The 15,325-nt window shown below is 42.3% G+C and overlaps 1 protein-coding gene across 46 annotated transcripts in view; it reads right to left on the reverse strand.

The window, feature by feature from the left end:
- Positions 1 to 15,325, reverse strand: part of ZNF438 (zinc finger protein 438) — a 154,904-nt gene that overhangs the window by 40,757 nt on the left and 98,822 nt on the right. For 22 of the 46 annotated variants that reach the window (XM_051821655.2, XM_051821632.2, XM_051821646.2 and 19 more), the window contains 2 exons: positions 4,932 to 5,003; positions 24 to 107 (listed from right to left, as the gene is read on the reverse strand). The exons of 9 other annotated variants lie outside the window; for them this stretch is intronic. In XM_051821655.2, coding sequence (XP_051677615.2) covers positions 24 to 107; positions 4,932 to 4,978 — 131 coding nt within the window. In that variant the 5' untranslated portion in view covers positions 4,979 to 5,003. Of the gene's footprint in view, positions 1 to 23; positions 108 to 4,931; positions 5,004 to 7,990; positions 8,164 to 15,325 lie in introns of those variants that run through there. 15 more of the 46 variants (XM_051821657.2, XM_051821658.2, XM_070056068.1 and 12 more) reach the window with 5 other exon arrangements.

Genomic DNA, 15,325 nt, shown 5'->3' on the forward strand with positions numbered 1-15,325 from the left:
AGATCATGGCCTATTTTGCATACCAGGTTTTCTTCAGCAGGTCTTTGCCTGTCAGCTGGTTCTCTGAGCTGGCCTTCCAAATCCGAGGCTGTTCCCAACAACTAATTCTTCAGTGGTCATATGAAAAAATGTAGGGGGTATAAATTAAAATTTATTTCAGTGTAGTGTTAAATTGCCAGAGTGGCTTTTAGAAGTTATAATAAAATACCATCACTTCTACATAACTGCAGAATAAAAACATCACTGAAGAACTTGACATTTGAGGCTGCTTGGCTGGCCAAGGAAATAAGAAAATGCTAAACCTGAACTCGTTCCAGATTTTCCTCCCTGGAAGGTACTTACTTGCCAGCAAATTATTTCAGAGCCTGTTTTCATTACTTACAGCAAAATGAAGAAACTTAAATGACAGATGAGCTCTCTAGCACTTTATGCTAAGACACTCAAGACGCAGACTAGGATAAATGAGACACCCAGGGCAAAACTCATCTGGAAAATATAAAAAGAAATGGTCTCATTTTCTCAAATTTGTACTTTCCCCCAATATTTGCTATCAGCCCATCACACAGTTCTCTAGGACATGGGACTGCGCTGGAAAGAGACAGCTATTTTTTAGCAGAAATAGGAGGCGCCCGGCGCCTCTCTCACTCACTTCCCCCAATGAGGGGTTCCCCAGCCCATGTCACTTCTGTCTCCTCAAAAGCCCTCAGATATGCCCAGTTTCTCACCCCTATTGCCAGCTAGCACGTGCAAGTTGCTGTAACAAAAGTAACAAGCACTCTTGTTAACTGGTCGCCCCTGCTCCGCCCCTGCCACTTCTCTAATCAACACGGCCACAGCGATGCTTTCAACCCACGAAGGACGACAGGCCGTCGCAGGTCCATGACCTGCAAGGAGGTTTTGCACAGTCCCCTCGGCCACACCAGCCTTCCTCCAGTCTCCTGCATGTACCGTGGCTCCCTCTACAGTGTCTTGATACAACACAAGTTGGTCCTCCTCCTTGTAGTTGTCTTCTCTGTCTTCTGCCCTTTGGGATCACAAGCCAAAGTCCCCTCCTTAGGAGAACTGTCCCTGACCTATTCTGGTCCAGATACCCCCATTAATGGTCTCTGTGAACCATGTATGTTCTCCTGATTCTACTGAGCACAGCTGTGACTTCACATGGGTAATGCCTGGTTTCCCCAGTAGAAAGAGGCTCTAGACGGGCTGGGCTAAGAGCTCGCAGCCAGTGACCCCAGGAGCTCACAGGGTCCCCGAGCCCTCTGGCACAGTAACGGACTGCCTAGCAGGGACTCCACTGATATGTTCTCATTCATAGACACTGTGTGATTCAGAGGAGAAGCGAGGGACACAGGGAGAAGGGGAGGGAGGGCAGACGCACTGTCTTGGCACCCTCGTGGACAGTGTACCAGAAGAGTGAGGTTTAATTCTTGGACTCTTAATTCCATTCCATCAATCTACGTATCTACCTTTATGCTAGTACCACACTGTTTTGTTTATTGTAGCTTTGTAGTAAGTCCTAAAATAGAGAAACGGGAGTCTTCCAGCCTTTTCAGCACAGTTTTGTCTAGAATGGGTACCTTGCATTTCATAGGAATTTTAGGATTACCCTGTTGATTCTTCATAGAGATTGTGTTCAAGTTGTCAATCAGGAGAGGGAGAACTACTATCTAAACAATGTTAAGTGTTTCAGTTCAAGGATATGGAATGTCCAAAGTCCTTCTTTCTCATAATCTTACTTGTTTTCAATGTATGAGTTCTGCATTTTTTTGTTTGTTGAACTTATTTTCGAGTATATATTCTTTTGATGCTCCAGAAAATCTTAATCTCATTTTTGGATTGGCCATTGCTACTGTGTATAAATACAATTAACATTTACACTGACCTTGTATCTTTCATCCTTGCTTAACTCGTGTATTAGTCCTAACAGATTTCTACTGCATTTCTTAAGACTTTTTACATGTGAGATCCTGTTATTTACACAGAAGGGAAGTGTTACTTCTTTTCCAACTTCAATTTCTTTCATTTCCTTTTCTTCCTTGATTGCACTGGGTTGAACCTACGCTCAGTGTTGAACAGAAGCAGCTTTGCCTTGCTCCTGGCCTGTTTCGCACTGAGTGTCACACAGGCTGTGGACTTTCCACAGGTCCTTGTTATCAGTGTGAGGAGTTCTTCCTGGTCTGTTCCATGTTTTCATGAGAAAAATGCCTTCGATTTTTATCAAATGCTTTTTTTTGGGATTAATGTATTACACTGATTTTTAAAAAATATATCGAACCAATTTTACATTCCCAAGATACATCCCAGTTGGTCTTGGTTTACAATCCTTTTAGTCTGTGTCTGGCTTGGTTATCAGAGTCATACTGGCCTCAGAGGAGTTCAGAAGTGATTCTCTTGTTGTTTTTGGAAGAGTTTGTGAATGACTGCTCTTGAACTCATCTTAAATTTTTGGTGGAATTCACCCGTAAAGCCATCCGGGCCAAGGTTTTTCTTGGGGGGGGGGGGGGGAATCTTTTTTAAAATTATAATTCAACAACTGTGCTTATTACAAGTTCATATTTTCTATTTCTTCTTGAATCAGTTTTTGTCTTTCAGGAATTCTTCTACTTCACTCAAGTCACCTACTATTTTGGCATACAATTGTCCCTAGTGTTTTTTTTTTTTTTTTTACAATCCTTTTTTGAAATTTTCCATATGGCCAGTAGCGACCCCTCGTTCATGCTCATCTTAATAACTTGAGTGTTCTCGGCCGGTGCCAGCACCCCGAGTTCTAGTCCTGGTTCGGGTGCTGGATTCTGTCCCGACTGCTCTTCTTCCAGTCCAGCTCTCTGCTGTGGCCCGGGAAGGCAGTGGAGGATGGCCTAAGTGCTTGGGCCCTGCACCTTCATGGAAGGCCAGGAGGAAGCACCTGGCTCCTGGCTTTGGATCGGCACAGCGCGTCTGCTGTAGAGGCCATTTGGGGGGTGAACCAACAGAGGAAGACCTTTCTATCTCTCTCTCTCACTGTCTAACTGCCTGTCAAAAATAAAAAAAAAAATAACTTGAGTGTTCTCTTTTTTCTGGGTCAGTCTAGATGAAGAGTCATCAATTTTGTTGATCTTTTGAAGAATCAACTTTATCTTTCATTGTTTGTCTCTACTTTGTATGTGTGTGTGTGTGTGTGTTTTCAGATTTATTTATTTACTTGAGAGGCTCAGTTACAGACACGGGGGGGGGGGAGGGAGAGAGAGGGAGAGAGCTGGAGATATATCTTCCATCTGCTGGTTAACTCCCCAAATGGCCACAACAGCCAGAGAGCTGCACCAATCAGAAGGTCTCCCATATGGGTGCAGGGACCCAACTGTTTGGGCCATCTTCCGCTGCTTTTGCAGGCCACCAGCAGGGAGCTAGATTGGAAGTGGAGCATCTGGGACTCGAACCGGCATCCATATGGGATTACCAGCACTGCAGGCAGAGGCTTAACCTACTATGCCACAGCGCTGGCCCCTCTACTGTGTTTTAATCTCTATTATTATCTTTGTTATATATCTTTGATCTTTTATTGTTTTCTTCCTTCTACTTGCTTAGGTTTTTTTTTTTTTTTTTTAGGTTTGTAAGACAGAAACTTATATTATCAATTTGAGATTTTTAAAAAATATAAGCATTTATAAAGTTCTTTGTAAACATTGCTTTTTTTAGTTTTAGTATGTAGTGTTTTAGGTTATTTTTGGGATGCAGTGTTTGGGTATGCAGTATTTTTGGTTAATTTATCTTAAGCTATTTCCCAATTTCCCTTGTGATTTCTTCTTTGAACTACTGATTATTTAGAAGTGTGTATTTAATTACCACATATCTGTGAATTTCCCAAATTTTCTTCTGTTAGTCACTTCCAATTATATTCTAGGGTAGTCAGAGAACATATTTTGTATTATCACTTCAATATATGTATTGAAGCTTATTTTGTTTGATTGAAAGGGAGAGAGAGAGAGAGAGAGAGAGAGAGAGAGAGAGAAAGGGAGAGAGTGAGCTTCCATCCACTGATTCACTCCCCAAAAGGCCACAACAACAGCGGTCAGGTCTGGGCCAGGCCAAATCCAGGAGCCAGGGGCTCCATCCTGGTATCCCACACGGGTGGCAGGGGCCCAAGCACAGGGCTCATCTCCTGCTGCCTTCCCAAGAGTATTAGCAGGAAGTTGAATCAGAAGTGGAACAACAGGCCTCGACCTGGCACTCTGATTGGGGATGTCGGCATCACAAGCAGCAGCTTAACCCACTGAGCCCCAGGGCCGACCCCTGTTGAGGCTTATTTTATGGCTTCATATAGCTTATCCTGGAGAATGTTCTGAGAACACTTGAAAAGAATGAACATGCTGCTCTTTCTGTGTGGAGCACTATATAGACATCTGTGCAATGTAGCTGATTTACAGTACTGGATCCGGGCATGGCGCCCAGCCTGTTCTGGTGTATTCAAGAGGGGGGCTCACCTTTCAAAGGGCTCCCCATATAATTTAATATCATCCTAATGCCAAGAGGTAAGCAAAGTAAAATCTTCACCTTGGGTATGTTCTTAAACACATCTATTCTGAAGAACTCTAAGGAGAGCAAAGTAGGAAATGAATGTAGCTCTCCTATATTTCTTGATTAATTTCATATCTATCTCATGGTTATGCTTTAAATAAATGACCGCAAAGAACCCTGCATATAAAAATTTCATACAAGTGCACGATGAAAAGAATGTTATTTCACATAACCAATACTGAAATATAGTGTGCCCAAGCACTTTCTGAAAGAAATATTGTATCACTTGATAGAGCAGATATCAATTTTATGATTATGAAACTTTACTTGTAAAATATACTCTGGGAAATTGTATCTCTTGATGGTGATTTTTAAAAGTAGGTTTTATGAGGCAAATCCAGAAATTAAGACAACTGTATCAATATACAAAAAAGTACCTAAAATATTTTGCTAGTCTTGCATGAGGATTGTGGGTTATTTCCATCAGAATCTCTGGAAGACAAACGTACCTAGAAAAGAAAGTTGAATTTTCAGACTTTTAAGAGAAAAACAAAGAATGGTATTTTTTTGTGTATCATTAAATCTAGTTGTATAATTTTTGAAAGCCTGTTACAGTATTTTTGATCTTTAGCAGTACCTATAAACATCCCACTCTTACTCTCTTGTATAAGATAATAAAGTACTTTGGTTTCTCAAAGTCCGTGTGCATAGATCTGGCTTGAATAATATTGAATTTATATGAAGTTACAAATCCACAGCAAATGCCTAGCTTTTGTTTCCAATTATTATGTAACCAACACTCAATTCCTCCCCACATAATCTCCCTGATTATGCTACTAAATCATTGCCATTATTTACTTGGGCAACGGGAATATTACATTTCACCCCAAATACATCAAAACTTTCCAACTGAATAAAATGTAGCCCAACTCTGGGCTGAGGCTTTATTTATTATTATTTAAAAATCAGAATCCAAAGCCCCAAAATAATACCTGAAATAATAAATCTGAGAAACTAGCTTTCCACTTTAATTTTCTGTGCCTGGTCTTCATTCCTGCCCACTCTCATTCAGTTTACCCTAACTAAGCTACCCTCGTATCATATGTCCTCCTGTTGAAAGTAATAAAAACACTTCACTCTGTAATACTGCGTAGTGAATCATTTTCCACCTTGTAGGAGAGGGTGTTAATGATAGAAGGGTGTTTCCATCCAAATCAATGACACCAACTGTATGATCCAAGCTAGAAAACAGTTAAGCATGGCAAAGGTGTTTCCGAAACAGCGATGGCTTACTCAGTCACGGTCATCAGGGTGGAACACAGTGTGAAACTCTCCTTTCTGGCCAGTTCATCACACCTGCTTCTAACTGGGATGACCACATCACAAGGCAGCCACACAAGTGTGTGTGTGTGGGTGTGGGTGTGTGGGCCGGGAGGAATGCAGAGCTCTTGGATCTATCTTCCTGACTGAAGTCAAGGTCAAGGCAGGTGAATCTACTCTCCTCCCAGTTTGCCTGCAGATCTTTCACATTCTTCCTGAAGACTGAAGCTCCTTCTGTTCACCGGGTCCCTCCTGAGAAGGGAGGTTCCGAGCTCTGTGCCTACCAGCCCTGTCTGGGACACCCCGGGAGCACCGCCCTGGTAGGCCTTCCTCAAGGCCAAGAGCACAACTGCGACACATGGGAATGGGGAAGCGGTTCAACTGAGGCCACAGGCAGAAGACAGAGGAAAGGTGGTATTTAAAGTGATCGTGGGCTGTAGGAAAAAGATTAAGCTAATTCTAAATTGAGAGGGAAACCTGAAAATATTACCTTTTGTATAAAATCAAGACAATAATTTCATGCATTCTAGAATAGAAACCATCCAGAATAATCACTACTAAAAGTATCAAAATCTTACGGTAATGTGGCTTAAGCAAATAAAAAAGTTTCATTATTAAAAAAAGAAATCTATACATGTATGTAAAATGCTTCAATTATGATTCACACTCTCAGATACATGAAATAAACATTTTAATTTGGTAAGGAAAAGTCATTCTCTTAGGTTAAAAAGAAGGTAGAGGTCACTGTTATTTCAAATGAGACTATCTACATATTTCTAATAAAATATCTCCTGACAAAATAAAAAGTACCAGTGGAGTCACAACACCTAGTATTTTCTCTCCAGTTCTTTCGTGAATATATATGGGGTCACCCCGAGCAGCCTGCTAAGTTAAGACGGGGGCCCCATACTTTAAGCTTTTGGGGAGTCAAAAGCTAAGGATTCATGATGGTGGAAAAAAATGTATTCAAAGACAGATATATATGTAAGATAACCTGTTAAGTACCAGAAGTCTCTTCCAATAAAAGCATTTAAATCACCACAGGGTTTTTGTTGTTGTTGTTGTTTTTTTTTTTTTTAGAGTCATTTATTTATTTGAAAGGCAGAGTGAGTGAGAGAGAGAGACCCAGAGAGAGATCTTCCATCTGTGGGTTCATTCCCCAAATGGCTCCAATGGCAAGAGCTGGGCCAGACCAAACCCAGGAGTAAAGAGCTTCTGGTTCTCCCACATGGGCGCAGGGGGTCCAAATACTTGGGCCATCCTCTACTGCTTTCCCAGGCTATTAGCAGGGAGGTGGATCAGAAGTGGGGCAGCACCAAGATGGGATGCTGGCATCGCAAGCAGTGGCTTTACCTACTATGCCACAACGCCAGCCCCTACACGTTTGCATTTAAAAAACGAGTTCAGAATTTCCATAATGTAACATGTTACACCTCTCTCTATCCTACAAGTCCTTATCTCTTCCAACCCTGCAACTTCTCCTAAAGGGTTAAGAAACTCACTGCCCAGAGTTCTGGGAACACAAGAGCCAGCCTCCACCATGACCAGCACCCAACCTTGTCCCTGTAACTTCTCAAACCTCTGTAACACACCTCTCTTCACTTCCGCTCACCCACTGCTTCACCCCCACTTTCTGTAGAAGACAGAAATTACCCGAGGGAGCCGCTCTCCCTCCCAACATCACATACAGCCTCCCTGAGCAGCTCTGGTTCCTGCCACTGTTGACCTCATCCAGGAGAGGGGCGCCTGTCCTCTTCCCCAAGGCCAGGCCCTCACCCGGTGTCTTGGTCCCATTCTCTCCGGTTTTCCTAACAATGGGAGAACAGCATCCCCTCATTCACTTACATATTCAGCATCTCTTTTTAAACAGTTCGTTTGCACTGGCTTTGAGGTGCACCCAAGCCTGTCACTCACACCACAGAAACAGAAGCACCTGGCCCTGCGCCTCCCTGCAGTGCTGGTCCGGGGGCCTATCCAGATGCCCCCTATGCCAGACAACCTCTCTATAGAGCTGCCTCGATGTTCTCCAGTTTCCTCGCCAGCCACTCTCTCCCCGGGCAGGGTCTCGAGCTGCACAACCTCCCCACCAACGTCGCCCACAGAGGCTGCTCTGTCCTCATCTTGTTGGACACCGTAGCAGCGAGACAGCTGTCGCTCAGTGTCCACTTCTCATTACCTTTCTTTCTCTCAGCAGCTGTGAACCTGAAGCCCCGGCTTGCTGCTGCTGCTGCTTCTCTGGCTGTCCTTGGCCACAGAAGGCTGGAGCAGCTGCAGGCAGCCATGTCTCTCTCTAGGACGGAAAGGCACGTTTGGACTGGGTAGATTCAAGAAGCTGCACACGTGATACAACTAATTGCAAAGAAAAAAAATACACACACACACATAAATGAGTTCCAGAAAAACAGGGGAATCTATGTAGGACCTGGATTATATCAACATTGATAACCTGGAAGTTAGTGTTGGGGTGAGGGGTACATGGGATGTAAACAGGTTCTTCAAAAAGGTTTGTGGAAAAATGGGATCAAAAGGTAAACTGTTTATGCTTCAAAAAAATTTGAAATCCTGGGGCAGGTAGTTGGCAAAGGGGTTAAGCTGCTGGTTGGGACACTGGGACACCTGATTGGAGTGACTGGTTTGAGTCCCAGCCATTCCACTTCCAATCCGGCTGCCTGCTAATGCTCACTCGGGGAGGCAGCAGGTGATGGCTCAAGTACGTGGCTGCACTGTGGGAGACCTGGCATGGAGTTCTGGGCTCCTGCCTTCAGCCTGGCCCAGCCCTGGCTGTTGTGGGCACTTGGGGAGTGAATCAGTGGATGGAACATCTTGCTCCATCTTTCTTCCTTTCAAATAAAATGAAAATGATTAAAAAAAAAAAACAAAACTGAAATCCATGCATAGTTGTTTCAGAATAAGCATTTTCCATTAATTTTTTGAAGCTCCTTCATATTTTTCCTACACCTACATGTAAATTTACACTTATCCCAAACTTAAAGGTATAATTTAAAAATAGCTCTAAAAAAAGGTATGAGATGACCCAATTCTAGAACACAGGATTCTAATTTTTACAAAGGAGGTTAAAGTGCTCTTTGCCCAATTTTTCCACATCTACTCCTGTTTGTATCAGCCAATCTAGATGAACGAGGAATGCCTTGAGGTTGTAATGACCACAGGAAAAAAAAGTATTAAAATTTTAAAAGTAGATCTTGAAATGTACTTGAACATTTGAGATCATGATGACATAAACAACTATTTATGACCTAAGAAAAACCGCATTTGGTACTTTGAAGTATTAAAAAAAAATCACACAGAATTAAATTACAAAGCTCACACACTTGTTTATGCAGCTGGTCTTTTTTAAAATCAAGGAACTCTAGAGCCGGCGCCGTGGCTCAATAGGCTAATCCTCCACCTTGCGGCGCCGGCACACCGGGTTCTAGTCCCGGTTGGGGCGCCGGATTCTGTCCCGGTTGCCCCTCTTCCAGGCCAGCTCTCTGCTATGGCCAGGGAGTGCAGTGGAGGATGGCCCAGGTGCTTGGGCCCTGCACCCCATGGGAGACCAGGAAAAGCACCTGGCTCCTGGCTCCTGCCAGGATCAGCGCGGTGCGCCGGCTGCAGCGGCGGCCATCGGAGGGTGAACCAGCGGCAAAGGAAGACCTTTCTCTCTCTGTCTCTCTCTCACTGTCCACTCTGCCTGTCAAAAAAAAAAAAAAAAAAAAAAAAAAAAAAAAAAAAAAAAAAAATCAAGGAACTCTAAACCTACAATTCTAATAGGCTTACTGGTGACACCCCAATCCTTTGAAAAATAAATGAAATATCATAAATCATTTGACAGTTCTTAAGCTTAGATTTTTATCATCGTTCAGCCTCTTTAAAAATAAAAAGCGATACGAGAGGATTGGATCTTATTTTGTCCCCTACAAAGCTTAAGATAGAAAATAAATCATACGATTAAATGTCATTTGGAACCCTGACTTCAATACTTAGGATTAAATTGGCATAGTATTCACGGTCATTCCTACGGGAATGCTTGCAAGTCAAGTAGCTTTTCTTACAAAACATTGCAGGCCTCTGGCACGTCCTGTGATGAATGAAGCAATAAGGCTTTGGAATTGAAATTGTGTATATTTAAGCACTTCATATAAGCCACCAGACTGTCATCCTGCTGGATACAGAGCACGATGAATTTATTATTTGGCATCCGAAGGAATGCTTGAACTCTTACAAAAGAGTAAGGGATTGGGGTAAGCCTTTTTAATTTTAAGCTACAAATTTAGGATCACATCGCAGGCACGGAGTTCAGCCTTCATTTGCTGGCAAGTTGATTTAATGAGAAATATTCACAGATTTTGCAGGGTAAGTTGAGATGAAAAATCTATAAATAACCTTGAAAATGTTTAGGATTCAACAGAAGGAAAAAAGACCTAGGTGTTAACCACAGCATCCTGAGGACTGTTAGCTTTTTTTTTTTTTCTTTTTTGAAGAAAATAAAATACAGGAGACATTCTCCATGAGCTGGCTGCAAGGTAATTTGATGATGAATCAATAATCAGTTCAGTTCATGAAAGCACATCCTGCCCAGAGTCAGCTGGACCAGCACGAGGGGAGGGAGGTGGAAGCCAGGCCCTCCCTCTTAATTCTGCTGAAGGGGATTCACCCAGGGGCCAAAAAAATCACTTGTGTCTTTTCTGATGGGTTCATTTACCTTTCACATCTGTACTTTCCTTTCCCTTCCGAGGTAATGATGGCACACCTGAGTGACAGCCTCAGAAGACGTATCTCGTATCTATATAAGCTGTAATCACTTTTCTTAAATTCATTTTTAAGAGACAGCTGCTGAAACTGCAACCTCCAAATATGGTTTTCATCACTGTCATATTCCTACCAGGCAGGGCTGAGGCTGTGGCACAGAGGGTAAAGCCGCGGCCTGCAATGCCAGCATCCCATATGGGCACCAGTTCAAGACCCAGCTGCCCCACTTCCAATCTTGCTCTCTACTATGGCCTGGGGAAGCAGTAGAAGATGTCCCAAGTCCTTGGGCCCCTGCACCTGCATGGGAGACCCAGAAGAAGCTCCTGGCTCCTGACTTCGGATCGGTGCAGCTCTGGCCATCTGGGGAGTGAACCAGCAGATGGAAGACACCTCTCCCCCCCTCTCTCTGCCTCTCCTTCTCTCTCTATGTAACTCTGACTTTAAAATAGATAAATAATTTTTTTTTAAAAAAATTCACACCAGGCTGTCTCCAGGCCTTTCATAAACACTGGAATGAAAGTCTGAATTAGCAATATCTGAAAGTGTACTTCGCCTGTTTTGCAGATTACGTTACTGCTGATGAAATGTTTTTAAAGACTATTTAATTTTAAAATGTGCATTTTTTGTCAAGAAATCCTTATTAAATATTTAATAGGTACCAGACAACACTTTCAACATATGTGTAAGTTATAAAGAAAAAGAATAAAATGAACTCAATTTTCCCAGCAGCCAGTGGAGGGAACGGAACATCATTGGTAACTTTCAAGTCCCCTTTGAGGGCCTTTCCCATCCTAATTGCAATCATTTCCCCCAGGCCTCTTCCCACCTATCCTGCATTTTTCTCTTGGATGGTGTTACCATGGGTAGCCCTAATCGACATACTGTTTGCTTTTTGCAAGATTTGGGCTGGAATTGTATTGGTTGGGGTCATAGTGGAAGCATTCTTGCGTAACTTGGTTTTATCACTGAACAGTATGCTCACAGGAGTCCCCTATGATTGGACTGTTGAATATACTCCAAGCACAATTTTTGTATCTTCTCTTGTCGATGATACCTGAGTTGTTTAGGGTTTTATGAAAAATACCTACACATAGTAGGCACTTCTCATAAACATCCTTCTGTGAACTCACATTTCCCTTTTCCTTGGGTAAGTACTAGGAGAGCCACTGAGGCATGGGGTTTGGGGTTAAGTGCATGTTGGACATTGCAAGAAACTTCCAGACTCTTCCTAAAGTGATTGAACCATTTAACTGCTCCACTCACTGTCTAAGAATTCCATTTGCTCAAGATCCTCGTCATCTAACAACCTGCTCCGTTTCAGCCACACTGGGGCATCGCCTTGTATTTTAACTCGCATTCCCTGGGTAATGAACAATGCTGAGCACATGCTCACGGGTCATGTATGTGTCTTCTCTCCTGGAGTGTTTGTGTTCTAAGGCATCGTTTCAAATTATGGGCCCTTCCTTCCCTTTCTTGTTTCTGATTGATCATCCTTTTCTCATAAAGTTGGACAATTTTTTTAACCTATATAGTCCTTAGATAAATGTATGTTTTATAAATATTTTTTCCCAGTCTGTGGATTGTTTTTTTGGCTTCTTAGTAGTTTCTTTTGATAAATACACTTTTTTATTTTGATAAAGTCTCATTTATACACTTTTTTTCTCTTATGGTGATTGCTTTCTACATCTTAAAAAAATCTCTGTCTCTTCCCAAGTCATAAAAATATTCTTTGATGTGGTCTAGTTCTAAAATCCGTATGGTTTAAGCTTTTACATTGAGTCACACGATCCATATCTCAAACTGATTTCTGTGCATGGTACAAGACAGGAACTTGGATATCTTTTTTCCATATGGATATGCAGTTGTTCCAACGCCAGTTATGGAAAAACTCCTTTCTCCTCCGGTTTCTCAGGATCTTTGTCAGAAACCACAGGGCCAGGTAAGCAAGGGTCCATCTGAGTCTGTGCAGCACTGATCTATTTGTTGAACCTTAATGGCAGCACCACATTCTCTTGGTGACTGTAACTGAGTACTTACGATCCAAAGTGGATCCCAGCTTTGCTTCTAAGGTTGTGCAGGATATTCTCAGCATTGTACATTTCCACATAGCTTTTAATGTTGGTTTGCCAGTTTTACGGAATATAAACAAAACGGAAACGAAAACAAAAAGCCAGCCTCAAGGGATGATGTTGAAACTACAGATAACTTTGAGGAGCAATGCCATCTGACCGAGGCTCCCCATCCATGAACACGACATCTCTCTTCACTTATTTAGGTCTTCTGTGACAGTCTCAATATCATTCTGTTATTTTTACTGTGGAGATTTGGCGTGTCTTTTGTGAAACTTATTCCTAAATGTCCTGAGAGGGTTCACGTTTATTACTGATAAGATCCAATTCTGAAACATTTATTTCTTAGGGCTGCTCCATCACAGTTTCTCTCTTTGGAAATATTAAACATATCAAAACTGTGAGTAATTTTACTTAATAGCACATAATATAGTCTGTACGATAAGACAAGAATTTCTAAAAACAGGACAAGGACTCTACAACTTGGCAGTAAAATAAAGGAAAGCGTAAACACCTAAGCGCATGTGCTGGAAATGAGATCAGGAAGTATGCTGTAGGATACGGCAAGAAGGGCGTCAGACATAATCACTTGGGCCTGCAATGCACTGGTTCTCAGGCAAGGGGCTTAGGTTACCTCAACTGCTCCAAAGTCAACTCTTTTCTCACTTCTTGTCCACAGAGTCACGACCACAGGTTTCCAGGAAGAGAAGGGCAGGAAGCATTGAATTCTGACTTCTCAGCAGAAGTAATACAGGCCCTTCGACTTGTGCTAAAGGCAGGCCTGTTTCCAAAGACTCAAAGGCTCTCCACTCTGCCTTCCTTCTGCTGCAACGTATGACGTCAGAGTCTCCCATTTCCCACTACCACGTTGTTCCTTCCCGCTCTTCATGCTCTGATTCCTCCAGGCACCACTAACTTTATTTTCTTATCATCACTATCTGACTCTTCAGACTCCTGTCTTCCTGAGGGTATGGCAAATTTCACACCATCACTCTGATCCCAAAAACCAGCCTCTCCAGCTTTGGTATCTGCTTGCCACTGTTGGCTTCACTGTTGGCTTCTCCTCCTTAAAGACTTTTATTTGTATGCTTTGCCTTAACCGTCTTCCTATACGCTTCTTAGCTGAATTTTCCTCTTTCCAAGCCTTTCTTCTGCTTGATCAAGGTGTTCACCCCCACGTTCCTATTCCTCAGTACCCTTCATGGTGGATTTCTACACTGGGGGCCATTGCTAACTCCACCTCCTTTCAACAGTAAACACTGGTTTCTCGTAAACTTAAAATCTCTCCTTATTTTTTCATTTCTGTGATTTCTGTCTCTTTTGGGATGTAGACAATTCCTTATTTTACAATCCATTCCCTTTCAGGTCCACTTCAATCATCTTACACCACTTCTCATCAGGGCCATCTTCATCCTCCTCATCTCTAGTCAGGAATGCAACAGCACTGCCTTGATTTCCCGAGCCTCATCAATGTGAGAATGATGTGAGTGTGAGTTGGGATTCCCAGGGCAATCCAACCGAGGAACCTCACGCACGGCCTGGATCTCAGTGCCCTGGCTGCAAGTACCCAAGAACGCTGTGGTTCTTGTGCAGATAAACTTATCACACACGTCACTTCTCTCATCTGCTGCCACCAACCACAGAGGTCAAGAATAGAAATAGCAGGGCTTAGCCAGCGGAAAACTCAGTTTAGATGTCGAACCTCTTTACATCTGGAAAAAACAACATAGTACAGGTTGAGCACCCCTAATCCAAAAATTTGATAAACTCCAAAATCCAAATCATTTTGAGTAGTGACATGCCACAAGTGGAAAATGCCATACCTGACATGTGACAACAGGCCAAAGTCAACACGTAGGTAGACCAAAAATACTGTAGAAAATCACCTTTAGGCTATTTTTAAAAGGTGCATAGGAAATATAAATATAATATTTATATAAATATATATATATATATATATATAAAAATGTAGGCTTGAGTCCTATCCCCAGAATGCCTCATTATGTATATGTAAATATTTCCAAATCCTTAAAATCTGATATTATGGATTTTATTTTTTTGATAAGGGAGACTCATTCTGTACGCTTCTTCAGTTGACGTCTCAAAAAGGAATACTCTCCTGTATTCTACTGCAACCCACAAACTATCTAGTTCTGTTTGATTTGGTTGACTTAGAAACAAGCAAAGTTAATGTCTCCTGGGAAGGTTTTTGGTAACAGCACTCATGGTACCAAGGAAAGTCCAAGATCCTCCTTCCTTCCTGGTGAACTAACCCTCGGGGAGACTGGTGCTTGAAATCTTAGAACTTCATCTTTGAACTTGTATGCAAACAAGGGTATTTAGGTGGTTGATTGTCTCAAGCTTCTTGTTTCAGATCCTTTTCTTCAATGAGATTGCTGAAATCCATAATTCTTTCTGACTTTTTGGAGAGCCTGCTGGCCAATTCTCACATAGGTGGTCTATCCTGTCAGGGTCCACTAGAGATGACAAAAAGCTTTTGTCAGTGGGACAAAGAAAGCCAATGCCTTGTCAGATTAGGTGTTCACAACTTCAAGTAAGTCTTAACCTTACAAAGCCAGATTTTTAAAAAAATCCATCTTCTATTCTCTCTCTCTCTCACACACACAAGGCTCAAAGGAATATTTTTCAATTCTTTAAAGTTCAAAACTGTTTACTTACACTCCAAAGACTGG

Source organism: Oryctolagus cuniculus, chromosome 13, assembly GCF_964237555.1.
Source record: "Oryctolagus cuniculus chromosome 13, mOryCun1.1, whole genome shotgun sequence".
NCBI classification, from domain to species: domain Eukaryota; kingdom Metazoa; phylum Chordata; class Mammalia; order Lagomorpha; family Leporidae; genus Oryctolagus; species Oryctolagus cuniculus.